This window comes from Daldinia caldariorum (assembly GCF_022478825.1).
Source record: "Daldinia caldariorum strain CBS 122874 unplaced genomic scaffold F4812scaffold_33, whole genome shotgun sequence".
NCBI classification, from domain to species: Eukaryota; Fungi; Ascomycota; class Sordariomycetes; order Xylariales; family Hypoxylaceae; genus Daldinia; species Daldinia caldariorum.
In genome coordinates, this window is record NW_025953069.1 from 563 (window position 1) to 28412 (window position 27850).

The window sequence follows — 27850 nt, forward strand, 5'->3', positions numbered from 1 at the left end:
TTAATTTCTTAATTTCTTAATTTCTTAATTTCTTAATTTCTTAATTTCTTAATTTCTTAATTTCTTAATTTCTTAATTTCTTAATTTCTTAATTTCTTAATTTCCTTTAAACTTTTTATATTTTTTTAACAAATTTTAATATTTATTCGAATAAATCGCGCTTTATTACGGTTCCCGATCCCGGGCCAGTTTTAAAAATTTTAAATCTCAGTTAATCACGCACGTAATGTAAGGGTGAAAACTCCGATCTTTATCTCGGCCGTTCGTCTTTCCTTCACGGCGTTATTGAACTTCGGCACGTCCTTCTCCGAGCCTTTCTCCCTTCCCCGAATTGTCTCTCTCGGTCAACATGTCTTCTTCCTCCGTTACAATATGCCTTGGAAGCCAATGGGGCGACGAGGGCAAGGGTAAGCTGACGGATATTCTTTGCGCTGAGGCCCAAATCTGTGCCCGTGCCGCTGTAAGTTGGTCCATCTGTCTCAGCGCTTTACAGTGCGTGACAAGCAGGGAGCATCTTATGCCGGCTATGTTCTCGACCTTGCTCCCTCTTTACTCCTACATGGCTAATACGTACCTCTCTCCAGGGCGGTCACAATGCAGGACACTCTATTAAGGCTAAGGGAATATCTTATGACTTTCACCTGCTCCCGTCCGGTCTCGTTTCGCCTAAATGTATCAATCTGATCGGATCTGCTGTCGTCTTCCACGTTCCCTCTTTCTTCAAGGAACTTGCCGACATAGAGGCGAAAGGCATCAAAGATGCCAGTCAACGCCTCTTCGTCTCCGACCGATGCCACATCAACTTCGATTTGCATGCTGCCGTTGATGGGCTTGAAGAAATCGAATTAGGTTCTAATGCGGTCGGTACTACGAAGCGAGGAATCGGTCCCTGTTACAGCACCAAGGCAGCACGAAGCGGTATACGTATTGCGGAGATGTACAACGTGGAGCTCTTCGAACGCAAACTGCGACAGCTAGCTGCCGGATATAAAAAGCGTTACGGTGATCTTTTGAAATATAACGTTGAAGAGGAGATTGAACGCTTTAAGGAGTATCGCGTCAAGCTCGCTAGCTACGTCATTGACGCTGTTGCCTTCATGAAGGATGCTCAGGATAAGAACGCCAAGATATTTGTCGAGGGTAGCCAAGCCCTGATGCTCGATTTAGACTACGGTACTTATCCTTATGTCACCAGCTCCAACACATGTCTAGGTGGTATTATATCAGGCCTCGCGCTTAAGCGAAGAAATATTAAGGAAGTCATCGGTGTTGTTAAGGCGTGAGTGAACACAAAACCCCAACTCCAACCTCCCCATTGCTGTTGGGGGATTCAAGGGATGTTATGACTGATTGGCAATAGTTACACCACCAGGGTTGGTTCCGGAAATTTCCCAACCGAAGATACCGGTGATGTTGGTTCAAAGCTTCAGCAATTAGGTGGTGAAATTGGCGTCTCCACGGGCCGGAAGCGAAGAGTAAGCAATTCATGTACTTGTTTTGGAACAGGCGCATTCCCTACGGCTGAAATCCTATTACCCGTGTTTTTTGGGGGGTTCGCGATGACTAACGTGATTATCAGTGCGGCTGGCTGGATCTTGTTGTCTTGAAATACTCTTGTGCAGTCAATGACTATGACTCGCTGCAATTGAGTAAACTTGATGTCCTAGACACGTTCGATAAGATCAAGGTGGCAATCGCATATAAAAACAAGAAGACCGGGGAAGAGTTGCCTTCATTCCCCGCTGACTTGTCAGCCCTTGACGATATCGAAGTTGTATATCACGAACTCCCTGGTTGGAACACTAGCATTACGAAGATACGTGAGTGGTCAGGACTTCCTAAGGAGGCACGAGATTACATCGAGTACATCGAGAACTTCCTCCAAACCAAGGTTAGCATCATCAATGTCCTGCTGGATCTGGAAGAAAGAGTGCTGACAGAATAATAGATTAAATGGATCGGCACTGGTCCTGATCGTGAGGACATGATCTATCGTCCTTAAATCACAGGAGCAAGGCACAGATCCAGTTCCGCCATGGCCGTACTATTGCCCCGGGGCGGTTTTCTGCCGGGCTTTCGGTCTCTATGAATAGATCTCTTATACCATGAGTGGAATGAGCTAGAGTCAAACACAGCAAGTAGAATAATATACCAATATCGAATTTCATCATACTATATTACGCTAGGTACTTAGCTCCATTAAGTTGCTAATATCTCAAACACGCCGCCTATAGCATTTCGATATTGTCTATTGGAGTATGTAGGTATATTCGTGCGAGTTAATTCCATCTCGACTACCTAGATACCTGATACCTAGGTAGGTATCAAAGGATCTTAGATTGATATGTTTCATGACGACAGGTTGTTCATGAAGGTGTTGATAATGTTAGTGATGGAGATGTCGAGCAGCAGACATTGGATTATTCAGTGGCAATAGTCAGCGAGCTGTGATGTTGGGTTTCTCTTCTAGCCCTGTGTAGATTTTAAAGCTGGGTATAAGATGAAGTTGAGCAATCCTTTCCATAGAGGCAATTCCTCGTCTATCCCATGGTTGGTTTGCTAGGAACATTACTGAGTATACGGCACAACCCATATCCCTTAGGTAGGCACCTAATCCAGCTGAATACCTCTCCTGAAACCACGTATCAATGATGTTCAGCATGTCAGAGACTCCGTGGCGTATTCCAGGCTTTCTGGCCCATAAGGTTATGTCAGACATGAGAAGACTAAGGATGTGTTTGTGCAGGAAATACAAAGCGTATAATTGTATGTACCATAGCTCTGGCTCACGGACCTACCTTGGTTAGAGTTCCTTGCGGAACAACGAAGTTGTTTATCCACATTCTGGTCTACCTCGGGACAGGTTCTTACTACAATTAACGAAGGTCTTCATCCCTAAATCTTTCACCTCGTTGACAATTCGTAAAAATACCTACACGGCAACATGTTCTATCTCCACCTATAAGGATTTCTCGGATCCGCAAGGGGCTGTTGGCATAGGGATTAGCTTGCTTGCCAGCTTTACAAGACTAGGGACGATACAGCAGTCCCGAGTACATGCTAGGCACATTATTCCTGGCACTGTTAATATGCTATAGATGGTTGATCACTTATTGGTTGATTAGGGGTACGATTAAGAACAACTTGATCGGGCCATTCTAATACTGCAGATTACACCATATAAGTAAGCGGCTTGCTATAGTAGCCTGAATATATTGCCGTGATTGCTAACGCGGCCGATAGTTCTATAGAGGTAGTATTTCCTTCGCTATTGGGCAACAGTACATAGGTAGATTGTCGAGAGACCGTATGCGGATTATAAAACACGATGGATTTATGGCTGGTAAAGTTGCCACCTTGGGTGTTTTGTATTTCTCGTGATAGTTACATCTATAGCATGTCTCCCAAACCTATAGAAATACCCTCTAGTCCACCTGTTTTTATTTGAGAGACGGGTCTCTATCAGTTTGGACTAGGCACATATCGCTTGAGAGTTGGGTGAAGTATCTGGAGTGACCAATTCAAGACTTGATATGTTTCTTGTTTCTAGCTAGCAGCTACTTTCAGATCATTATCCTTGCGTATATTTTTAATCTATTTACGTGCAGTCCGTATGCCTATCGCTAAATTTCCTCCCAGAACTTATTAAATGGTAAGTCCTAGATCTGTCCCATAACCATGCTCTTGGTAGCATAGCCAACTACTATAGTCTATCTACTTCCAGCACCTTAAAACTCGTTCTAGTTACTAGTTATATATAAAAGTCAAGTGGAAAATCACGAAGCAAAGATATCCCCTATAAAAGACAAATTTGAAATTGCGAGGCCTATTAACCCTTCCACCACCTATTTATATTATTATCAAGTCACGCAGCTTATCCATCTATCTATTCATCTACAAAGACAAGTTGAGTAGCTAGCTAGCAGGAGATCCACATTCAGCATCAACAACCGAGCAAGGGCGTGTAATTTACAACGTTGCCTATTCAAAGATATTTATTCGAAGGTACCTCCACGAGCATACCGACAGGATGACCGCTATACTATACACTCTACCGATGATGTAACCTGTTTACAGTAATAAATTGATAAACCTCTCCACGCATCCATCGAAATTAGCCCAAGAGCATCTTGCGGGGATCCTCGATATATTCCTTGACCTTAACCAAGAACTGGACAGCTTCCCTGCCGTCTAGCAAACGGTGGTCGTAAGTCAGGGCGAGGTACATCATGGGTCGGACCTCAACCTTCCCATTTACTGCAACGGCCCTGTCCTTGATGGCGTGAAGGCCTAGCACAGCACTCTGTGGCAGGTTGATAATGGGGGTGCCCATGAGAGAGCCAAACACACCTCCGTTGCTGATGGTGAATGTACCGCCAGCCATGTCCTCAATCGTAAGCTTACCATCCCGCGCCTTTCTACCCATATCCGCAATAGCCTTCTCGATACCAACCATATCCATAGATTCGGCGTTACGGACAACCGGAGTGACCAGACCCTTCTCAGTGGCAACAGCCACGCTGATGTCGACGTAATCGCGGTATACAATAGTGTCGCCACCGTTCTCTCCCTCGATAGAGGCGTTGACAGCAGGGATATCCCGCATCGCCAGAACACTCGCACGAGAGAATGCGCTCATGAAACCAAGTTTCACACCAGTCTTCTTGAGCACCTCTTCCTTGTAGAGCTTGCGGAACTCCATCAGTGACGACATGTCAACTTCGTTGAAAGTCGTCAGAGATGCAGCAGTGTTCTGTGATTGCTTTAGGCGCTCAGCAATACGAAGTCGCATGCGGTTCATCTTGACACGGCGCTCCTCCCGGCTTCCCAGGACGGGTCCAACGCTGGCCGAAGTGTCCTTTGCTGGTTGAGGCTGTTTCGGTGCGGGCTCCTTAGGTGTTGCCGCGGGCGGCTGTGGCTTAGATTGTTCCGACTTTGGCTCAGGCTTGCTCTCTCCCTCCGAAGGCGCCGGGCGTGACTCAGTTGTGGCCGCCTCCTTCTTCGGCGGCTCCTCAGACTTTGCACCACCCTCGGGCGCTGCGCCGGCCTCGATCTTTGCGATCTCCTGGTCGACGGTCACAGTATCTTCTTCATTGGCAAGCAGTTCTTTTAAAACTCCAGATTCGGGGGCGTTGACGGCGACATCAATCTACAAAAGTATATATTAGAATGTCCGCACTACAGCAGATATAAGACGGGCGTAGGATTTTCAATTACCTTGTCGGTTTCAATGGTAGCAATCTCTTCGTCCTGCTCGACGTAGTCACCGACTTTCTTGTTCCATTGTTTTAATGTACCCTCGGTAATTGATTCTGCCATCTGTGGGACTTTAACGATGGTTTGGGCGTAGGTGCGAACTTGCGTCATGAGTAGCGGCAGAGGAATAGTTCCTCGTAAAGGTTGCTGCTGCATCGGCCGGCGCAGGACACGCGCGGCGGTTTGAAGCCGTCTCGACATCATCTTGAACGGTGGGTTACAGCTCGAGCGGGAGGACGGGTGTAGCCGGGAGATGTTTGGTAGATACGGAGGTGACAAGGAAGAGGTTAAATTAGAAAGTAAGGACTGGGACACCCAGTGGGAAGTGGGAAGTAGGAATAGCTAAGTTTTTATTTTTATTTTTATTTCTTTATCAGCTGCCGAAGCCTGCAATGACAAGAATTCAATAAGGTGTGTTATTTAATCGCTATCTCTCGGTTTTGAATTTAGGAGAAGGTCCCAAAAAATTTCAGACACGATCCGCTGCTCCCATGTTTCCGGCAAAGCTGTGGTCCTTTTTTTCCGTCGCGGTTCCCTCAAATCATGGAATTGTACGGAGCACTTGCCAGGACCTAGGTTATTTTGCGCATCGGAAATGTTAGGTTCAATAGGTACTCACCCATTACACAGCTAACATATAGGTATTTCTGTGGAGTCTGGACATCTAACTGCTACCTGGCTACCTACATGTAGGTCATGTAGGTACTTGCTAAAAACAACCTGCTGAGCTGCTAACCCCCCTGCTGGAAGGGACAAAAAGCGGCAGAAAAGGTACATGTATGTACTGTGGCGTAATTGAGGTACTTACCTCATAATTCGCACATGTAAAAAACCACTAGACATAATCTGTACCTAGCAATCCGTAGAAGTGGATCTGGACGTAATCATAGGTCCCAAAAGACGCAAGAATAGAGAGAGGATAAACGTCATCCCGGCTCCGATAATGGATGTGGAGACCTTGGCTACCTTACCTCCATTTGGGGGAGTTTGGGAAGTTCCAATTAACTGCGTGGGATTTCCAACAATTTCAGGTTGAAAACACGGGCACAACACCATCCCGCCGACTGCGCCGTTGAAGCTTCCCACTCCCTCTTCTCCCTGGAGAATATATCGTAGACGCAAGCTTTGGTGCAGCTGGAACTCCTGGCCGCAGCAGCTTGCTGATGAACCGGGCCGCGCACATCGCACCTATCACAACGACGAGTAAAAGACCTCACTATGTCGAACCGACAAGCTGCGCTGTAAGGCCAATTGAGTACCGTTCATATTGTCTATGCGCTAATAAAATCGTGCCCAAGGTCGCTTTACCGCCGCTCGTTAAAGCTGGCTCTTGACTGGGCTGTGCATCGAAGCTTATGGCGCGGCCAAGCTCTTTATATCCGATCCCTCTTCGAAGCGAACCGAAATGTCACGGACGTCAGGAAACAAAGGGTATGGGTGTCTCTTGCAGTCACTATGGGGAAAAGACATACCGATTGACCGCTCGATATTACAGGCATTGCTCAGCGAAACAGAGAAACTGTTAGAGACGTGGAAGCACCCCGATCCATATCGCCCACCTACAGCACCAGGAGGTAGGCTGCGAATTGAGAGATGGCCCGCGACATGGACTTTGCAATGCTAATCATTTACTCAGGATCCAAATATGAGAGAAACTTGCCAGTACACAACACTGACCGTAAGATCATACACATTTCGTTTGGATGTCTTTGAAATTATGCTAACATGCCTAACAGCTCCACCGCCGCTGAGATTTTAATGGCAACAGAACTGGCAAGGGAATGGGTCATTGCCGATCTGTACATAGAACCTGTAATATACGGGAGTTTTAGACACTAAAAAAAAGATTCATGAATTCAAAGTACCTGGAATTACCCAAAACTTCAAATATCAAAGGTGGGAATTCTTGCAAGGCGAAGATAAGCGAGAAATAGAATGCAGAAGTTGTATAAGCATAATAGACGACTTAGTTTGGAATACTACGTCACGAAGCAATGGACATCAAATTAAAATCAATTAGGACAAGGCATTGGAAAAACTTAGGTTATTATTGTTCAGAAAATATTCTCATTCATGTCCATTACTCGATGGATTGTGCCTGTAATGTACAGCCCTTAACGCATAAAAGCAAAACCGTGCCCTGCCGTGACCCCATGGTTCATGAAACGTCCCAAACGACCAATCAGAAAACAGAAAACGATGCCAAATTACAATTCTTGGCTTTGGCTGGCGTTCTTGCCAGGCTTGCCCGTCTTCTTGGGGAGCAGGTCTGAAGGTACAATGTCAGATATAAAATGTTCGGTAAAGTAGCAGGGAGATAGAACATACTCTGGTGGATGTTGGGTAGAACACCACCCTGGGCGATGGTGACGTGGCCGAGAAGCTTGTTCAACTCCTCGTCGTTTCGGATGGCGAGTTGCAGATGTCGGGGAATGATACGGGTCTTCTTGTTGTCGCGGGCGGCGTTGCCAGCCAACTCGAGAATTTCGGCAGCAAGGTACTCAAGAACGGCAGCAAGGTAGACGGGAGCACCAGCACCAACACGCTGGGCATAGTTGCCCTTGCGGAGGAGACGGTGAACACGACCGACGGGGAAAGCCAAACCGGCCTTGGAAGATCGTCTAGGTGAAACATGTTAGATAAAATGTTATCCCGGTAAATGTTGGCAATTGACGCGTCTATTTTGGATCGAAAACCCAACCCAGGCGCGTTGTAATTGGAAAGGTAGCGGGAAAACTCACGATTGCGCGTTCTTGGAACCGCTGGCCTTGCCGCCGGACTTGCCTCCAGTCATTTTGATGAGGGTTTGGATTTGAAAAGTTTGGGAATAACTTGGTAAATGTAGGTCGCGATGGACTGATGCTTTCTAAAAGCGTATGAGGGCGAAGACAAATACTTTTATTGTGGGTGATGAAGTTGATACGAAGAGATGGAAAAGTAGAGGAAGAAGTTGAATGGTGGTGGGGGGAGAGCTGCTTAAGTATTGTTAGTCGCGTCCTGGAAATCAGAATCACTGATCACCAGAAAATAGAGTGGATTGTGCGCCTAGTCCGCATTGGGCTGAATTTCGGGGGAGCTGCGGGTTCGGTAGAAAAATAATGCAAGGAAGGAACACTGGAAAAAGCAGGGCTCCGCTAGTCCCATTCAGGGCCGTCGAATAATAAATCAATTAAATCACTATTTTGCCATTGACCCAATCATAACCCACGCTACCAAATGATGTTACTTACATGAGATCTCGCAACTTTTTGACTTTTTGACCGGTATCCAAAGGTAAAATACGCGCCTTACCCCTTGGAATGCCCTCCATTAATTTCGTCTGATTATCATTTTTAAGTTTCCCTCCTTGGAGCTTTGCGCTTTGCGGATCAAATTCCGGTTAGAAAATGCGAGTGTGCACACTTTGGTCACCATTTTGTTTAGCCTTTTGCTTCATCCGTTCTATTTCGTTTCTTAAATCAACCGCATTATTATTATCGTCGTCGCCTTTACGTTGCAAAATAACTGCTATGTAGCTGATCCGTTTAGCTCTTCTTACCCCTTTTCAATTTCATACTAAGTTTACCATTTTATATCTTAAACTTTAGCTGGGTTGTCAACTTTGGGGAATTTCCCCCCCTATGAAATTTGGTACGTTTATATAGAATAAAGTTGGCCTATGTATGTCTTATGTTTATACGTACATGGGTTTAATATATGCCATTTTTCTATTATAGCTTCAAAATTTTGTAGTGAACTGGGGCCCGTAACCATAGCAGAATCGGATCCGACGCTTACCGTATTTACGGAGGCCCGGACAGCTTCTAGAGCTCCAGTTTGACCGAGATATAACGGGGCTCGGGCTTTGAATTAGGTGAGTTCGGAGTATCGTGACCACGATTCGGATTCAATTTGTAATCCGGAGCTACGGGTTTATGTGGACTGTTCGACCTTGCCGAATACTGTGCATGTGACCGATCTGAAGGCGTCGAGCTCCGTGAATCTATACCGATCTGATAGGATGTAGTCCTTACATGGCGCTATGCGGACAGCTAGCAGCCGGTACGGAGTTGTGGGGGGGAGGGGGGAGACGAGCTGCGGCAGATGGATGATAATTGATAAAAGGTACTTGTGTTGCGTAGCTATGAGAGGTAGATAAAAGCTAAAATTCGAAAGTATCTAAATTATCTGATTGGTTGGAGCTTATATCAATTATTCAAACCATTTCCTCTTTCGTCATTTGTTTTGGGGAATGGACTTATCCATGTCTGATTCAAAGTACAAACTGCTAAAAAAAATGCCGGGCTAGAGGGGTTTTCTTTTTATTCACTTAACACTGTTATCATTATGGCCTATGCGTAGGAAAACGCGTAACGGTTTCTATCGCGTTTACTGGCGTTACCTTGTAGAAAGTGGGGCAGATACCACTAATGTACCTAGACACCGCTCCCCAGGGATGTACTTTCTGGAGCGTACCTCTTTTTTTTTTTTTTTTTTTTACGTGCGACCGCGTAGTACAAGGCAAGATCAATCAGTCCAACCTGACGAGGATCAAATCAGTAATCACGCTAGCGCCCGGGGCCAATACAAAAGGACCTCCCACCCACCACCTTTTCTCCGTCGAACATCTCTTGACTTCTTCTCCATCTTCCATCTCTAACTTCTGCCAGCACAACAAATATTTGGATTCGTTCCGATCTTTACATTTCACTCAACATACCAACTTATACCCCATTTTCGATTTTTATTCTCTAATCATCCAACATGCCTCCCAAAGCTGCCGACAAGAAGCCCGCCTCCAAGGCCCCGGCTACCGCTCAGAAGGCCCCCGAAAAGAAGGATGCCGGCAAGAAGACCGCCGCTACTGGCGAGAAGAAGAAGCGCACCAAGGCCCGCAAGGAGACATACTCGTCATACATCTACAAGGGTAAGTTGCATCCTCAATCTGGATTTAGACGCGACTTGGAGTATTCCGACGCGTCGCAGCCCTTATCAATCAGGTCAATTGCTAACTTATACTAGTTCTCAAGCAGGTCCACCCCGACACTGGTATCTCCAACCGTGCCATGTCTATCTTAAACTCGTTCGTCAATGGTATGTCAAATCATCTACGTGCTTGACGCGTGAATGTGGAAGATTTATTTGTATTAACGACATTTCAGATATCTTCGAGCGAGTTGCAACCGAAGCCTCCAAACTTGCTGCCTACAACAAGAAGTCCACCATCTCCTCCCGAGAAATTCAGACCTCAGTCCGTCTGATTCTCCCTGGTGAGCTTGCGAAGCACGCCGTCTCTGAAGGAACTAAGGCGGTCACCAAGTACTCGTCATCCACGAAATAAGTGCTTGGTTTTCTGCGTCTGGTTTCTCTTTTGGGCATGGGACTTTTTTCTGATTTGGCATCATGAACGAGACTCACTCAGCCAAAACTTGGTTTTTCATCATGTCCCCACATACGGGAGTCTCAATAATGCGTTACGGATGGTTTGCTTTTTACTAAGGGGGCAATGTCTTCGCACAACACGGTCTGGGGTTTGCGGTTGTACAATACTCTTTCCCGATAGGGTTTCGGAATGAATCTGCATATGAACAAACGCCCTGAGTTTCATCTTTAAACATCGTGAATAATGCTAATACTAAAGGTCTTCCCATCCCATATTGTCTTGATTGGTTTTGTGTGTTTTGTAAGATAATTTGTCGGCATATCTGGTTGGGTGATGTGCGGGGCAGTTAGAGGTCTGGCCTGCGTTCGAACACGTATAACACCTTGATTTAACTGTCCGTGTTTGCTTAAATTCAGCTTGGTTCCTCTTGCGACCTAATACATACTGCCAGCCCCGTATAATATTTCATACGGTACAAACTGGACACATCTTCGGGTCCGCCACAATATACTATAGATGGTTATCGAATGAAGAAGGTTTAAACCCCAAGACTGCTTTATCAGACAACCAGGACGGGGTTCCGTTTGGGTCTATTAGGCTTTTCATGGTATTTATTTAACCACTTGTCTCGTTTGCACTTCAATATATAGCTAACCTACATCCTAGTTTCCGATGGAAAGGATGAAAAGTTGAATTCTAAGCTCTGTTGCTTGGATAGCCACGCATGTCTAACATCCCAATACGCGTAAGAATAGTATGCGCCATCAATGCCCTAGCCCCGTAATGTAATGTTCTGTTTGTAAATTTACAATCGGCCAAATACCAGTGAATACACTCCTTTTTAGGCATCTCCAAGTCCGGCTTTGGATTTCTTGACCACATGCGTAATAGGCACCATAATACCCTTATTCTCTTCACTTCCCAGGGCCATGCCCTTGGACCAACCCATTTTCTCCAACATCGTCCTACCCTTATTTTCTGAGCCTATTTCAACAGCATTTTGTCCGACAATATCTCCTTCGCGATAAGTTAGGGAGCTCTTGAAGCGCGACTTGCCGCTTCGGGCTTCGGCTCGCTTAAGAATTCTGGTTTCGTCCACCAATTTCGGGTTGGCGTCGACACGAGGGAACCAGGTTTGCCTAACACGACCGAATGTCCTGTCAAATGTGACTCGGTCAAACGGGAGCGTGGCCTTGCAGCGATAAAGGACTGGGTATCTATCCTTGCCTTTACCTGCGGACTGCGATTTAATCTTGAACTTGTTGGCCAAGGCGTGGACTGTTTTACGGGTGTCCCTGTCGAATGGCGGTAGGATAAGTCTGGATAAAGTTAGCATAGCTTCATGCTTTGAATGATCGACGGGACTATCACGACTTACTGCTCTTTAAAACTAAGGAGAAAAACCTCAAGTTCGTTAGCAAGATCATCTAGCGACATACCCCCAAGGTACTTAATTCGAAGGTCGTTGGGATTGGCATTCTTCCCAAGTAGGCCTTGCGATCGTAGTTCTTCGCGTGCTCTCTTCTTCTCTGCCTTCTTAAGGCGGTCCCGCTGATGGGTTAATCTCATAGCCTCTTCCAATTCAGAGTCTGATAGGTCGAATGTTGGTAATCCCTTCTTAATGTTGTTGAGACTGGGTCGATGCCAATCCATAAGATCTAACTCATCAAATGCATCCGCCATCTGTGTTGCACTTGGATATTGACCTTTCTTTTGGATGATTTTAGCTTTTGAATTGCCCTTCCTTTTGCGACGTGGGACAGGATGAGATGCCACCCATTCATCTGAAGCTTCCCCGTCGAAAAGCAATACATCATCACCGTCAATACCTAGCTCTTCTTGTTTAGCAAGCACACGTGCTATGCGTTCGTCCTTAGCTTCAAGGTGACGTCGACGGGTTTCCTCGTCGGTTTCACCTTCCACGTCTTCTGAGACGCCATCCGTATCGGCTTCACTTGAGACTTCGTCGGGAATAGCGTCGCTATCAGTGCCACCGAGATCTCTCAGTACGCTAAAACCATAAGACCCGATTCCTAAATGTTGGTCTTCATCATCATCATCTTCTTCTTCTTCTCCCACTCCCCAATCCTTGATATTAGCCATGTAATCCGCAATGATAGCGGCTTCTTCATCCGATGTAGCGCTTTGATTTGCTTTACGCTGTCGGCTACGGGTCTTTGGCTTGCCTTTCAGAGGTATGTAGTCATCTTTCACTACATGGCTTGTTTTCGCTGGTTCTGGGTGAATGGTCTCCTCGATGACTTGCTCTAGCTCTATGCCTAATTCGTGTAGCTTCAAAGAGTCGACGTCAGTCTCATTTTTGACTCCTGGAGAGATTGGCTCTTTGCGAACACGATCTCTGCCTTTAAACAATATAACTTCTTCGCTGGATTCTCCATCATGCTCGGATTCAGGATCTGCAGGGCGCCTATGATCCTTCGTTGAAGTCTTGCTCGGATCAATATGCGAATGTGATGTGGAAGGCAGTTGTGTGACGCGGGATGGCACTTCATCAGGAGAAGGCGAAATGCGGTCCTCAGATAGGCTAATATCTACTACAGGAGATGCAGCGATAGGGATCTGTTCTGCAAGACTTATGCTTTCTCGCGGTTTATTCGAAGTGGTAAGTTGTACGTTGAGATCCTCAAGCGGATCCATGAAACCAGCACTAATAAACGTAACAGGCTTATATCTCAGTTTTGCGTCATTGCCACGAGCGCCGCGGCGATTGTTTGCCGTGTTCCTAGCCTCGTCGGCAAGCGTGTAGCCTGAAGTAGTAGTATTAGATCTAAAATTCAAGTTCCAAAGAGATCCGGGGCAGGATAGATACCGTGGGGTCGCACAAAGCTTTGGAAGCCTGGTGATGGATTGTTACCGCCATACTCTCCTAAGCGATTCGCAAATGAAGGGTTTTTACGATGAGGGAACCGCTGACCCTTGAACTTAGGGCCAGCACCGCCTCTTTTGTGTTTCGCCATAGTAAGGATTGATAGTAGATGATGACCTTGATATGGGATGTAATAAGAAAGCTGAAAAATCGGGCGAGATGAAAAAGAGGGAGAGAAAGAGAACAAGAGTTGAAGTTAAGTTAGGATGAAAGAGAACGGGCAACTTTCTGATGACGATAATGTGGACCAGAGCATGTCTGAAACCAATAGGTGACTTTTAACAGGTACTCAACACGGAATTGAGGATCTCCTTATAACTCGAACAAGGCGGTAGTTAGTGTAAGAAGTAGGTTTTACAGGAAGGTGTTGGAAATGCTGGACCTCTAGTTAGTCAAGTCATTTGCTACAAACGAATGGTGAACGGCGAGTGCTAACTTAAGTACTTCCTTAGGTAGTGATAAATAATTCGTAATACCTGTAAATTTGGGGAGCTGCGAACTACATGTAGTAAGTTACATAATATAACAAGTACATTTGTAGTGTATATACCTACTGGGTACCTAATGTACATATATCTCATGCAGTCAACATAACTCTGTCAACTCTGTAATTGGTGCATCATCATAGATAATAGGTTTTATCGATAAGCATCCCCATGCTCTTGTCACAAGGCACCATCGTTCATTCCCCAAAGCCCCCTCGCCCCGCTTATAGGTAGCCAGTACAACAGGTACAGTATTGTATTGTACAATACGATTACAAGGCCAATACAAGGTTTAGCGACCAGGGTTTGCCTTGCCGTCTGACCGTATGACTTGGCTGACAAGAACAAGCCACCGACAAGCTTCCAACTTCCAAGTTCCCAGTCTCCAAAGATACCAAGTTTCCACTTCATCATTTTTTGAAGCTACAACAATTATACTTCTTTTCTTATGGTTTTTTTATCCCAATTAAATAATATCGCGTCTCTAACATTTTGTTTTTTTTTTACGTGAATGGTGGCGCTTCTGACATTCGAAAGCGCTATACTGGTCTAATCCATGATCCATCCCAGCCTTCATCCCTCCCCACCCCTTCCATCAGCATAATCGTCTATCTCTCGCTCTTAACCTCTTCTCTCCTCGTCCATTCGAGCCAACTTTTGTTTTGATGGGACCGCTTTCCAGTCAATATCCCCTAACAACTCTAACGTAGCATTGTATTTGCCTTAAATTATCTTGTTCTGTTTCCACTTGTGGCGCTAGATTCGCTCGATCTTTTCCTACAGCTGGATAAAGGCTATCCTTGCCGAAGCGCCTCGGTCGTATCTTTGGAGTCGCTGAAACCACCATAACGAGCTGTCATCCACAACGTCAACGTATTCCAACATGGGGTCTACGGTCGATATCGGCAGACGCATCGTGCAATTGTTTTGGGACCCTGAACCGACTAATGATATTGTCCGAGACCAACCGGTCTGGTGTCTCGGGTCCTCTTACAAGCTTAACAATAGCAATAATAACAGCACCAGCAACCACTCCAGCCCAAAGCAAGACACACCTTCGACTTCCGAATCACCAGCTAAAGATGTCATACAAGCTCCTTCTAGACTCCCAGAGACTCCTCCCGACTCTACCTCTAGCAGTTTCGATTCTTATCTCGCTTATGACGAAGCACCTCTAGATGGAGGTTGGCCTCCCGCATTCCTTGATGATTTCGAATCCAGGATATGGATGACTTACCGATCCGAGTTCGACCCCATAGCCAAGTCGCAAGACCCCAAGGCCCTCTCCGCCCTGTCTTTCTCCATGCGCCTCAAGAGCCAGCTGAGCGACCAGAATGGATTCGCCTCGGATAGTGGATGGGGTTGCATGATCAGATCCGGCCAGAGTTTGTTGGCCAACGCCATGCTAGTACATCGTCTTGGTCGAGGTAGGTCAATCCATTATTATAATACCTTTGTACCTCGGTGCATTGTCCCTAAGTCATATCTAGGATGGCGGAGGAATACGCCGAACGTGGAAGAGAACAAGATTCTATCTTTATTTGCCGATGACCCACGGGCACCATATTCAATACATAACTTCGTACGTCACGGCGCTTCTGCGTGTGGAAAATACCCGGGGGAATGGTTTGGTCCTTCAGCAACTGCGAGGTGCATTCAGTCAGTATTCAGCAAAAATATAGTGGTTTGGGATTAGAATGGCTAAAAAAAAAATATCCAGAGCTTTGACGAATTCGACCGAGCCGACGTTACGCGTCTATTCAACGGGAGATGGACCAGATGTCTACGAAGATAAATTCATGAAGATCGCCAAACCTGATGGCACGACTTTCCACCCGACAGTGATATTAGTTGGCACACGTCTAGGTATTGACAAGATTACGCCTGTCTATTGGGAAGCTCTTACAGCATCCTTGCAGATGCCGCAGTCGATTGGTATTGCTGGGTAGGTTTTATTTTATCCCATAAATGTTTCTATTTAATAAGACCATTTCTGACTTGCGGTAGCGGACGTCCGTCATCATCGCATTACTTCATCGGCGTCCAAGGTCTCCACTTCTTCTACCTGGATCCGCATTTCACACGACCGGCCTTACCCTATCACGAAGACCCCAGCGACTATACGCAGGAAGAAATCAATACCTGCCACACAAGAAAATTACGGCGGCTACATGTCAAGGAGATGGATCCCAGCATGCTCATAGGATTTCTAATTCGCGACGAGGAAGACTGGAAGGATTGGCGGAGAAGCGTGAAGCATGTCCAGGGTAAAGCCATCATTCACGTGTCAGACCACGACCCAATCGCACAGATGGAGGAGGCTGGAGGAGCTATAGATGGCGTTCAAACTCTGAGTGACGAAGAAGATGACGACACGGCTCTTGAGGAGTAATAAACGAATATCAGGCGCAATATGCTATCGGATCGGTTAGGAGACTACCACTAGGTAATTGTCAGGCGTTAAGGTGTGGGACATGGAGGACTATGGGATAATTATTGATGGTGCAAATATCCGAGCACCCACCGCAGTACTTTGGCAAGCTGTGATTCCTTATACTGGGCGACCGGGGATGGAAATAGGTATTATCTTAGTAATGCCTCCCGTATTTTATAAGGAAGGCCATGTGATAGTAGAATAAGTCGGGTTTGAGTGGAAGGGGAAATGCTTGGTAGCGTTACTAGATTTAAGGGTGGTCCAGTTGATTTGACACAACCTTCCAGAACGCCTATGTAGCAAACATCTACCGTCGCTTTTTGGTGGGCTTGGATGGGACCGCCTTGGGCGCCGCATGTCCTGTTTCCTTCAAGTGCTTGAAGAGCTTTGTTCTAGAATCGAATTGGCTCTGACAAGCAGCGCATGTCTATTTGTGCAAGTTAGCAACTAACTAACAGACTTGACGGTGCAGTAGCAAACTTACAGCATCGTCCTGTTGCCCCGAAGTAGCTTGGCGAGCAGCCTTCTTTTCTCGCTTGGCTTTTGCTTTGCCCACCTTCTTGGTGGGCTCGCTGCTCTGGAGCGATATATCCTCTGTTTTCTTCGTGATATCATCAACAGGGTCTCCTTCGCCTTGTAAGGGGTTGGGATCTGCTAAGTTCCCTGGTACAAGACGTGCTTCCACCGCATCTCTTGACGCATACTCATCATCTTCGATATCGTCTTCCGAGTCGGCCGTCATGACTTTTGAGCTCTCAGGCTCGGTGTTGGTTTTGGATGGTGTTTCTGCCTGGTTGGATTCGTCTTCTAAATGAGGGTTATCTGTTTCGTTGTTTTCGGCGACATCTACGTCTCCGTCTACACGGCCGTCATCTATCACCGACATCGATGTGGGGGTATCAAGATTTAGATCGAGATTTGCGTTCTCCTTTTTCATCTGCCGTTGTAATTGCTGGACGGCCTTCACGTGTTTCTTACTCTTCTCGTGCGCTTCATACTGCTTCTCACTCTTAAACGTCTTGTTACACACCACACATTCTATATGTTCGACTTCGGATTCCTCGTCGCTTTCGGAGAAGCTTCCCTCATGCAACTCATCGTCCCGAGACCGTGCCCAATCAGGAACGGCGAATTGGTCATTCATCTTTTGTTGATTCGCAGCTCTCGACCTGGCGGCTTGCGCTGCAGCCGAATCCCGTAAAATCTTTTGCCTCTCAGCCTCAGACTGCGTGTTCGCTACATAACGGGGGTCACGCTTGCGGACAAAAGCAACTAGAGACCGCACTGCATCGTTGAAATCGCGAGCAGCGTCCTCTCGGAATTTTTTATTCTCCTTTTCCATGAGACGACGAACTCTCCGGTCCGGAGCATCGGAGAGTCGCCATTTTTCCTTCCAGGAAAAGCTCATCTTGGTAGAAAAGTTGGACCACCTGCTATAGAATGCCCTGGCTACGCTATCGCCGTCTTTAGATTCGCCGAAGGAAGGGTACTCGACTGGAGGTAGCCCGTCCCAGTCTGCAGCCGCATCTTCTCCTTCGGCTATCCTGTCGAACATCTCACGCAAGACAGTGAAGAAACTATTCGGCGAATCGTCAAGGGGAACGTTCTTGTTGAAACGCCCAACCAAAGTGTAAATCTCGTCGGCGGTGATTATGCGAACGTTGTCGTACTCGGGAGCGGCTCCAGTCTCGGCCGGATCATCCCCGCGGAGTATAGCATCGCGATGAGAGTCGTACCAGGCGCGCTCTTGGGGATCAGATAGAACTTCGTAAGCGGCTTGAACCTCGGCGAACTTTTGCGTAGCGTTCTCGACGTCGCCGTAATTCCTGTCAGGATGTAGCTCTAGAGCCTTTTTCCTGTATGCCTTCTTGATCCTAACAATCAATTATGAATTTAGTAATTCATATGTACATTTGTTACGCGGTATCTACTTACTCATCGTCGCTAGCTTGGTGGTGGATTCCTAATAGTTCATAGTAGTCCGTCTTCTTAGGAACGGTATCGCTTCCCGCGGGGTCTCTATGGGACGACTGCTGTGCGCCCATGGCGAGAAGATAATAAGTCTGGGGGAGTGTTTGTATGTCTATGCCTATAGTAATTCGTTGTCGATTTGGCGTTATATAGATAGATACACGTATAGGGCCGGTATACCGTATCGCAGGTGGTATAGGTATTAGACTACCTATTTACTTATACCGAAGTAGTATCAAACTACCTGTAGTGAAGTAGTAATAAGTAGCAATCACATGTAGGTACCTACCTATGTAAGAAGAACCTGATAGGTATTAAATTTCATTGACTTTCGCCGACTTACATAAGGTGGGGATGTACCCCGACTCACTAATTGCCCCGCGCACTTTACGGTTTATCCCCCCACCTGGCCAGCCTGGGCAGATACCTAACCTCCAGATACTGCACTTGTTAAAGCTAAGGTTCACTCTAGTAGTACCCGACGATGCTGTACTTAATTAATTAAGTACCTAAGGTCAAGTAATCCTGTTGCGATTGGATACCTCTTGAGTAAAATCTATTTTGGGTGGAAGTTATCCATTTGCTCGGGACAAATAAGGAACCTCCCTTTTCTTCTTTTCTTTTCGTTCCGTATAGTAACTGTTATGCATTAAAGCCGGAATCCCCTCACCGGGGAGGAATTTGAAAATTCATCCAGATAGGCCAGACTCGAAAATAGCCCAAGAGGCAATTGGTCGCGTGGTCACGCAGGGGCAAACTGCTTCGAATCTGCTAAGGCTGCATATATTTGCAGGTACATTACATCGGAGGACGAATCAGATGTGGACCTGTAGACTATCTAGGTAGTACCGTAGAAGGTACCACGAGAAGTACCGTCATGCAATAGTCAAGTACCTAAGACGGAGCTAGTGGTAAAACTTCGAATGTTCTTTGCCAGATTACCTTAAGTAGGTACAATACCTACCTAAAGTTAGGTACAAGAAACTAGGAATATTCGCCCCGTTTCTCTACACTAAACGAAACACTACCTCCTACTTCCTCATCCTCTTCTCTCCATATATACATACCATACATACCATATATATAATATCCCTGAACGTATATACTTCCATACCTAATAGTTTATATATAATTACATCTCTCTCAAAGCATACTTGTTTTATACCGCGCTCCATATCCACCAGATACCTAATTTGTCACAACCTCCTAGGTTAATTCATTCAACCTTTCAAATTTGCTAATCCTGTTTATGAATTCGCACAACTTCACATGGCCGGCCCCTAAGTAACCCGTCTTCTTATATACTTACATACCTACATAGATCGCACTCATCCGTTCTCATGAAGTTCGCTCAAGAGTTCAGGAAAGCTCTACAAAGAGAAGGTAAGCTGCCAGCTTTACTCTCCTAACATACTTTATTGCTAAAGAAATGAAACAAAAAAATATTAGGCTTTCCTGAGAAATGGGTCAACTCTGCTGTCCCTTACGGCCAGCTAAAAAAATGTCTCAAGAAGGTTACCAATGAACTCAAGGAGCTCGGACTCGACAAGGATACTTTGGCTCAACTAGCTGCCAGCCAGAAGGATCCATCTGTAGTTGCTTTTCATTATCACCTTGATGGAAAACTCACCGCTTCTAATCATTTTCGTCCGAGGCTTACATTTTTCATCCACCTTCAAGATGGCGTGGCCGTAGACGCAAAATTAACGCCGACTACAAGAGACTTTTTGAAGAAAGTAGTATCTAAGACAGGGGAATCATCAGATTTACTAGTATGCGACGTTAGCAGTGTACACCCAGTTGCTTCAACTAAACCTACGGATCCTCCTCCTAGTGCCGACCACGTGTCATTGCCAAAAGAGGACCATTTATCTGTTCAACAGATCGAAGTGCCTTTAGTCTTCGATGGCGAATTCTTTGAAATTCTACAGACCGATGTCTCGAACTTAGACGCGTTGCAACAGGAGGAACAAGATAAATTAGGTAAAGAGATCAGTCTTCTAGGTCAGGATATCAACAAAGCCACGAAACCGTCGAAAGGGCGGAGGGCTAGGGGAGACTTGGAAACCTGGCGCAGTATCTTCGAGCTTTACTTGGATGCTCGGGTCTTCTTTTCTACTAGGGAAAACGACCATGGCGCCAGAACAAGCGCTCAGGCGGTCGAGCAACTCAGGTGGTTTCAAGATCAAGTCCTGTCGAGAAAGTTAATTCATGGCCTCAAACTTGAGAACAGCCAGCAAGCTTACACAAGGTTTCTCAATATGAACGCTCTGCTCTTGCAAATTCTTAAATTTCAAGAGATTAACAGTCTAGCAGTGACCAAGATACTCAAGAGTAAGTTTTTCCTATCGCATTTGCCCCCCATGCCTCCCCCTCTCTCCGCTAACCATTTGGGCAGAATTCGATAAGAGAACTGCGCTGGGCGTTTCGCGGGCATTCCCTGTCACTGTGCAATCCAATAGGCTTCTAGCAGGGAATGTGGCCAAAGACATATGTGCACAAATGTCTAACGATTTGATTTCGGTCGTTCCGCAGCTTGATGATTATCTCTGCCCTATCTGCTTTGCCGTTGCGTACTGGCCGGTTCGGCTAGACTGTCAGCACATATTCTGCAGTCGGTGTCTCGTGAAAATGTCACGAAGAGGAGAGAGGTTTTGCCCCCTCTGCCGAGCTGACGTGATCATGCGAGCTGGATTGGAACATTTTGATAGCGAACGTGCCGCATTTCTTCGCGAGTACTTTCCGAAGGAGGTCAAGGAAAAAATTCGACTCAACGAGCGCGAACGCAATAAGGAGATATTCGGACCGGATTATTCAGATTCGCCTTGTTCTATGATGTGAAGTTGGCCCGATGCTATCTATTTTATTACGAAACGCACAATTTCTACGAGCACATCAACCGAAAATTTGTCTCAGCTGTCCCGAACGTCGGATACTTAACTGCTACCCAGTCGCCATGCTCGGGACGAATTTGAAACCCCCAATCATTGGTACTCAACTTAGAATCCATTGAGCTCATCTAATGATAGATCTCAACTCGACATCGGGTGGGTCTCATACGGTATCTTTGAAACTTGTCCGCTGCCTGGCAGGTATCTTGCGCCCGAAGCTGCTGGCTGTTCCGGTAGCCTAGTTTCTTCCCTGTTATTGATTAGGAGCATACCCCTCACGGATTGACCTTCCACTATGTCTTTGCACCCGGTTTCTCCCTTGATGTAAGGGGTAGTTCCAAGGGCTTGAATGGACGTTACATGGTCTTTGAGGAGCGAGGCAATGACGGATCGATTCGCCTCCCCATGCGTACCTGAGAAAGGGGGGTCTTGGGCAAAGACACAGACCTGTATGTGCAGCAGATGAGAAAACTCAGACCTGAGTCGAGTAGCTGTAGTCAGCGACAATGCGCCGGTGAGGTGGTCCACTTCTACAAAAGCACGGAGGGACGTTACACCGTAGGAGCCAGTCTCGGGTAAGAGATCGGAGTAATTAGGATAACATTCTGAAAAGATGGTTACTGCAGGTGAGGATGAAGGGGTTTGTCAAGGTGGATATGCGGATGGCAGAGGGGTGGTAATAAGACCTTGGGAGGTTCGCTGGCTACATGCTCTGAAGGACATACCGAGCAAACTTTGCCATCTTGGATATCGACGTCCAGCGGGCTCGTACCTGTAACCGAATTCTCGCCCAATAAAATCACATTATTCAACTTCATCTTGTTATAGGCAAATGACTGCTATCCTAGGATATTTTTTGTATATTTCTTTCTGGACTTATATTAGGTATTGATAGGTAGGTATCTGTAAATTGATTGTAATATGTAGGAGGGAATTAGAAAGCTGATAGGGGTGTGTAACCGTAAAACATAAGTACAAAGTATTATAAGAGGTAAAGGAACTTGTATGGGGTAAGTTGCGGCAAGGCAAATAAACTCCTAGCTAGGTTAGTAGGTACTTACCTATATGTAAGTAGTACTTACATTAGGTAGTATCTATCATGTATAAAATAGATGGACCAATCAGACACTTTTAAAAGATACCTATACTTAGAGGATGCAAGTTTTATGTAGTTCGAAATTCTTGCCTCCGATCGCGGCATCCATACATTTCTTTTCTTTTTTTCTTTTTCTTTTTTTCTACGTGCAGCAATCCACTACGTCCAATATCCCTGTACAGAGTAGAACTACTTACGTCCTCCCCATTAATATTAATGATTACATACTTGGTGTTGTTACCGCTGACTACCTACGTAACCTAAACTACCTTACACACATACCTCACCTATTCGGTCTTCTCTCTCTTCTCTCTCTCTCTCTACCTCTCTCTAACTTGAGACGTTGATACGTTGAGATGAAAGGGACGTTACAGTAGAGCTGATATAACGCAATAATATTAGGTACATAATAATATAATAACACGGAAAATAACATCAAGAATAACAAGAATGCCTTCAATCGAGCTAGGAGACTCGATACCTCCTAACACTGCTCACGTGAGTTTTCCCTCCTCCTCATCTCCTTCTTTTTATTACCTTTCTTCATTCTTGTTCACTGACTAACTCTCTTCTTATAAGGCCGTGAGCGTTTCGCTTCCCACGTGGAGGTCAAACGTCGGATATGAAGAAGGGGAGCAATGGGTCCTTGACGTTATGGTTACCGGCTACCCCAGATTCTTCATCCATAAGAGCATCCAGGCATTCGGTCGCGACATCGTCGCCAAGCACGGGTCTGCCAACCACCAGGCTGTTCTGTTTCCTACTAAAAAGACGGCAAACAGGTGTATCGAGTTCATCCGAGACAAGGCGCCCGAGTCTGTCTTGGCGGACCTCGACGTCCTGCATCTCGTCTTGGACCCGACTAAGAAAGCCCCGGCTGGACTGCCTGACACCCCGTCTATTTCCGCTGTTCTCTGCACCTCCGAATCATTCCCCCTTGCGAAGCAGTACTGGCAGCACTCTGGCGACGGTGTTTCAAGCCGACGTGCCGAGTTCTACCATGCTTTATTCAAGGAGAATATGCTCGTGCCCGAGGACAAGGCGTCATCATCACCTCGCCCTTTGAATAAACTGGTTCGCGGTCCAAAAAGGTACAGACGGACAGCTTCCGTAGACGACACGACAAATGGGTCCAACGGGGCAAACAGCAATCGCCAGTATCCCGTAACCCTTGATCCTCCCGCCGCCGAGGCAACAGACGCACTCGAAAGCTCGAGGTTCTTGGAAGAGCGATACGGCAGAAATCTTGACCTCTCCCTCGTTCCCAATGCCAAGTCGGCTATTAGACGCCGCATCGCCGGCGTTCTAACCACGGATATCGATCTAGAAAGCACTGCTGCCCTGCCAACGATGGATTCTAACGCCCGTGGCATTTCAAATTTAAAGGAGGACGACATATACCTGGTACCCTGCGGCATGAACGCCATATTCACAACTCACCAGACCCTGCTCAAGGCACGCAACCCCGAGAAGAGTATCAACTTCGGATTCCCCTACGTTGATACTCTCAAGATCCTCCAAAAGTTCGGACCCGGAGCTATATTCTACGGCCACGGATCTAGCGCTGACCTGGACGACCTCGAGAGGCGTCTCGAAGCCGGGGAAAAGTTCCTCGGCCTGTTTTGCGAATTTCCCGGAAATCCCATACTCACCTGCCCCGATCTTGCGCGCATCAGAAGGCTAGCCGATAAATACGACTTCGCCGTCGTGGTAGACGAGACCGTCGGCAACTTCGTAAACGTGAACGTGCTCCCCTTCGCCGACGTAGTCGTCTCCAGTCTAACGAAGATCTTCTCCGGGGACTGTAACGTGATGGGCGGGAGCATAATCTTGAACCCCAATAGTCGGTACTACGCATCCCTCAAGCGTGTCATGATGGCCGAGTTCGAGGATACGTACTGGGCCGAGGACGTGATTTTTATGGAGCGCAACAGCCGGGACTTTATCTCGCGCATCGACCGCGTTAACGCCAACGCCGAGGCCATCTGCGAGATTCTCGTCTCGCACCCCCTCGTCACCAACGTCTACTACCCCAAGTACAACGAGTCTCGGCCCAACTACGAGGCCTGCAAACTACCGACCGGCGGGTACGGCGGGTTGCTGTCGTGCACGCTCAAGACGAAGGCCCATGCCATGGCGTTTTACGATGCCCTGGAAACGGCGAAGGGCCCAAGCTTGGGAACAAACTTCACTTTAACCTCGCCGTACGTGGTGCTCGCGCACTACCAGGAGTTAGACTGGGCGGCGAGTTTTGGGGTCAATCCGGATTTACTCAGGGTCAGCGTAGGATTAGAAGAGGACTTGGTAGATATATTCAAGAGGGCGCTCCAGGCTGCTGAGGCGGTGCAGGAGGATGCTGAATAAACTAAAATAAGCTAAGGGGTTGAGAGATAAGCAAGAGGTGAAGGGGGTAAGGAAGTAGTTGGACGGACGGGCGGACGGATGGATAGGTAGATTCTCATACATAGATTAGAGTGGAAGAAGTATTTGACTGGCTCCTCAACGACCGGAAAATGAATGGGTAGGAGACATGAACGCTGGTATACCGAAAAAAGAACGGGCCATCCTAGAGAAGATAGAGAAAAGCTAGAGAAAAGGAAAAGAAAAAAAAATAGTAAAGAAATTGATACAGTGGATGAATGAAGGAATAAATACCGAACGTAGCAGATGTAAGTAGTAACCTCTTATAGCACAGTCTATCTACATACTTTACTCGATTGATTTCTAGGTTAGGCTATGTTAGTTTCTAGATGAGATATACCTACCTGGAAACATTAGTTACTACAATAGCAAACAAACGGAACGCCTCGCAGCACACGCACTTGGTCACATACCCAGCTTGGTAGCTAGGTTAGGCACATATCTCTTAACATACCTACCTAATGCACCATCAACAGCAACAGCAACAGCAACCCCTTTTTCAAAGGAGGCTCTTCGAAAAACACGACACATCGCTGCACTGTAACGTACTGCACCACACTTATATAGTAGATAGGTAGTTTTCACTTTGCTTTATCTTGTCCACATGCTGTATTAATGTACACCATTACACCGATGCTAGTCTTCCTGCCTGCCTTGATGATAACTTTTTTCATTTTTCTTTTCAGGGGTAGTGTTAGTAGTCAGCCATACCCCCTTTTTTTCATCTACATCATACCATCCTTCTCTCTCTCTCTCTCTCTCTCTCTTTTCTCTATATTTACACGCTCTCGACCTTTCCCACTAAAAGTGGATGGCCTTGGAGTAAGTCGACATTGCCGCCTCCTTGAAAGCCTCGGCGAGCGTCGGGTGGGCGTGGCAAGTGCGCGCGATATCCTCCGTCGAAGCACCGTACTCGAGCGCGAGGGTAGCCTCGGCGATCATCTCGCCAGCGTTAGGTCCGATGATGTGACAGCCTAGTAACCTGTCCGTCTCGGGGTCCGCAATCATCTTGACGAAACCCTCCGTCTCCAGGTTGGTTTTGGCGCGGGAGTTAGCGCTGAAGGGGAACGTTCCGACCTTGTAGGGGATGTTCTGCGACTTCAGTTCCTGCTCGTTCTGGCCGACCCAAGCGACTTCGGGGTACGTGTACATGACAGACGGGATAACGCCGTAGTTAACGTGGCCGTAACCCTTCTTGATATACTCGACCGCGGCCACGGCTTCTTCTTCGGCCTTGTGGGCAAGCATAGGGCCGAATGTGCAGTCACCGATGCAGCGGATGTGAGAAGCCTTGGTGCGGTACTCGGAGTCGATAACGACACGGCCGCGCTCGTCGAGCTCTAAGCCAATGTTCTCAAGACCGAGTCCGGCAGTATAGGGGCGGCGACCAATGGCAACCAGGACAACATCGGCCTCGAGCTATTTATTTTTAGAAGTCCAAGTTAGAATATACTGTTCTGCGCATGCATATGTGGGATAATACGAACCGATTCGGGCTTGCCACCCTTAGCAGAGTCCACCTGGAGCTTAACGTTGTCGCCCGTGTTCTCTCCACTGACGACCTTGGTGCCGAGCTTGAATTCCATGCCCTGCTTCTTGAGCACTTTCTGTGCTTCCTTGGCAATCTGAGCGTCCATGCCGGGGCCACCAATCTGGTCGAGGAATTCGACAACGGTAACCTTGGCACCCAATCTCGACCATACGGAACCCATCTCAAGACCGATGATACCACCGCCGATGACGATCATCTTCTCAGGAACCTTGTCGAGGGACAGGGCACCGGTGCTAGTGACAACGCGCTTCTCGTCGAATTCGAGACCGGGGAAAGGTGTCGATTCGGAACCGGTAGCGATGAGGATGTTCTTGCCAACCACGCTCGTCTCGCCGCCATCGTTCAGCTTCACTTTAACCTCGTGCTCGCTAGCGAAAGAGCCGGTACCCTTGATATACTCGACACCGTTCTTCTTGAAGAGATATTCGATACCCTTGGTTAAGCCGGTAACAGAGGTGTCCTTGGCCTTCATCATAGCTTGCAGGTTGAGCTGGACATTGCCGACTTCGATACCTCGGAGCTTAGTGTCGTGGAGGACCTGATGGTACAAATGCGAGTTGTTGAGGAGGGATTTCGAAGGGATGCATCCAACGTTGAGACAGGTACCGCCGAGACTGCCGCGCTTCTCAATACAAGTGACCTAGCCGTGGGGTGTAATCGCCAGTTAGATTTTGTTTCTCTTTTCTTTTCTTTGCCTTTGCATCGTCTTGTATGTATAAATGGATAGACGTGGGATTAAAAAAAATAAAAATAAAAAAATAAATCGCATCAAAGTTGGCATTGGCGAACCTTCAAGCCCTCCTGTGCACCCTTGATAGCTGCGACATATCCGGCCACTCCACCGCCGATGATGACTAGATCTTTTTCTTCTGCGCCGGGTTGATGATTAGCGATAAGAAGGGGTCGGTAAGACAAGACGATATTAAAAGGAGTATTAACCTGCTTCGGTAGCGTATCCCCTTCTCCATCGCGATAGGGGTGAGACTACTGAGGGAAGACTGGGTGATGAAGCATACGAATTAGTGGGATAATCATGTTTGGGTTTAAAAAAAAAAAAAAAAAAAAGAGAGAGAGCTTCAACTTCGGCTATAGATAGAACTTACGAAGAAGGGCGGAAAGCAGATCGCACAGCGGCCCGCGGTATTAAACGACTGGCCAGCATAATTATCTAGTTTTCCTCGGCTGGCTGCCCGGTCTGCCTATCTTGTCTATAACGAAGGGGGGGGAAAGAAAAACAAAAGGCGGATATAGCGCAATTGGTGTGACGTTTGGTTGAGGTGAATAAGTATAGATGAGAACTGGATGAGAGACTGACGAGATTTAGATGGACCCGGAATGTTTTTGGAGTTGCTCGAAATTTTGGAGGTCCGGGCGTTGGGGATGACCAAGTACCGGTATCCATGTACCAATGAGGAATTGATTTCTATTACCGTTAGGTACTTACCTGTGGTATACTACCGCTGGTACCTGCCACTGGTACAATACCTAGGTACCT

The 27850-nt window shown here is 46.8% G+C and overlaps 11 protein-coding genes across 11 annotated transcripts; 6 read left to right on the forward strand and 5 right to left on the reverse strand.

The window, feature by feature from the left end:
* Positions 1-349: 349 nt before the first annotated feature.
* Positions 350-2002, forward strand: F4812DRAFT_464166 (adenylosuccinate synthetase; the record flags this gene model as incomplete). The annotated part of the gene is made up of 5 exons (XM_047938320.1): positions 350-460; positions 585-1279; positions 1361-1475; positions 1580-1891; positions 1949-2002. 5 exons carry the CDS (start codon positions 350-352, stop codon positions 2000-2002), a joined length of 1287 nt encoding a protein of 428 aa, XP_047785268.1.
* Positions 2003-3797: 1795 nt separating this feature from the next.
* Positions 3798-6089, reverse strand: F4812DRAFT_448337 (2-oxoacid dehydrogenase acyltransferase). The gene is made up of 2 exons (XM_047935854.1): positions 5218-6089; positions 3798-5149 (listed from the first exon to the last, which is right to left on the reverse strand). Exons 1-2 carry the CDS (start codon positions 5458-5460, stop codon positions 4115-4117), a joined length of 1278 nt encoding a protein of 425 aa, XP_047785269.1. The 5' UTR covers positions 5461-6089; the 3' UTR covers positions 3798-4114.
* A 60-nt stretch (positions 6090-6149) lies between these two features.
* Positions 6150-7284, forward strand: F4812DRAFT_448343 (uncharacterized protein). The gene is made up of 5 exons (XM_047935855.1): positions 6150-6497; positions 6555-6687; positions 6752-6830; positions 6893-6934; positions 6993-7284. Exons 1-5 carry the CDS (start codon positions 6475-6477, stop codon positions 7013-7015), a joined length of 300 nt encoding a protein of 99 aa, XP_047785270.1. The 5' UTR covers positions 6150-6474; the 3' UTR covers positions 7016-7284.
* F4812DRAFT_448345 (histone H2A) lies at positions 7285-8319 on the reverse strand. Its single transcript, XM_047935856.1, has 3 exons — positions 7998-8319; positions 7585-7877; positions 7285-7525 (listed from the first exon to the last, which is right to left on the reverse strand). The coding sequence occupies exons 1-3, from the start codon at positions 8048-8050 to the stop codon at positions 7464-7466; spliced, it is 408 nt and encodes a 135-aa protein (XP_047785271.1). The 5' UTR covers positions 8051-8319; the 3' UTR covers positions 7285-7463.
* Positions 8320-9648: 1329 nt separating this feature from the next.
* F4812DRAFT_448348 (histone H2B) lies at positions 9649-11035 on the forward strand. The gene is made up of 3 exons (XM_047935857.1): positions 9649-10162; positions 10258-10329; positions 10398-11035. Exons 1-3 carry the CDS (start codon positions 10000-10002, stop codon positions 10574-10576), a joined length of 414 nt encoding a protein of 137 aa, XP_047785272.1. The 5' UTR covers positions 9649-9999; the 3' UTR covers positions 10577-11035.
* On the reverse strand, positions 11023-14015 carry F4812DRAFT_448352 (uncharacterized protein). Its single transcript, XM_047935858.1, has 4 exons — positions 13449-14015; positions 11997-13386; positions 11285-11937; positions 11023-11225 (listed from the first exon to the last, which is right to left on the reverse strand). The coding sequence occupies exons 1-3, from the start codon at positions 13594-13596 to the stop codon at positions 11460-11462; spliced, it is 2016 nt and encodes a 671-aa protein (XP_047785273.1). The 5' UTR covers positions 13597-14015; the 3' UTR covers positions 11023-11225; positions 11285-11459.
* Positions 14016-14873: 858 nt separating this feature from the next.
* On the forward strand, positions 14874-16752 carry F4812DRAFT_469621 (uncharacterized protein; the record flags this gene model as incomplete). The annotated part of the gene is made up of 4 exons (XM_047938890.1): positions 14874-15417; positions 15481-15649; positions 15711-15935; positions 15998-16752. 4 exons carry the CDS (start codon positions 14874-14876, stop codon positions 16380-16382), a joined length of 1323 nt encoding a protein of 440 aa, XP_047785274.1. The 3' UTR covers positions 16383-16752.
* Positions 16557-18719, reverse strand: F4812DRAFT_290912 (DnaJ-domain-containing protein). Its single transcript, XM_047931145.1, has 3 exons — positions 18360-18719; positions 16909-18298; positions 16557-16851 (listed from the first exon to the last, which is right to left on the reverse strand). Exons 1-3 carry the CDS (start codon positions 18467-18469, stop codon positions 16732-16734), a joined length of 1620 nt encoding a protein of 539 aa, XP_047785275.1. The 5' UTR covers positions 18470-18719; the 3' UTR covers positions 16557-16731.
* Positions 18720-19236: 517 nt separating this feature from the next.
* Positions 19237-21570, forward strand: F4812DRAFT_290938 (SPX domain-containing protein). The gene is made up of 3 exons (XM_047931146.1): positions 19237-19778; positions 19845-20729; positions 20794-21570. Exons 1-3 carry the CDS (start codon positions 19736-19738, stop codon positions 21234-21236), a joined length of 1371 nt encoding a protein of 456 aa, XP_047785276.1. The 5' UTR covers positions 19237-19735; the 3' UTR covers positions 21237-21570.
* A 914-nt stretch (positions 21571-22484) lies between these two features.
* Positions 22485-25293, forward strand: F4812DRAFT_448366 (PLP-dependent transferase). The gene is made up of 2 exons (XM_047935859.1): positions 22485-22880; positions 22962-25293. Exons 1-2 carry the CDS (start codon positions 22833-22835, stop codon positions 24744-24746), a joined length of 1833 nt encoding a protein of 610 aa, XP_047785277.1. The 5' UTR covers positions 22485-22832; the 3' UTR covers positions 24747-25293.
* F4812DRAFT_448368 (dihydrolipoyl dehydrogenase mitochondrial precursor) lies at positions 25294-27717 on the reverse strand. The gene is made up of 5 exons (XM_047935860.1): positions 27459-27717; positions 27295-27353; positions 27145-27224; positions 26291-26995; positions 25294-26222 (listed from the first exon to the last, which is right to left on the reverse strand). Exons 1-5 carry the CDS (start codon positions 27515-27517, stop codon positions 25605-25607), a joined length of 1521 nt encoding a protein of 506 aa, XP_047785278.1. The 5' UTR covers positions 27518-27717; the 3' UTR covers positions 25294-25604.
* Between the last annotated feature and the right edge of the window lie 133 nt (positions 27718-27850).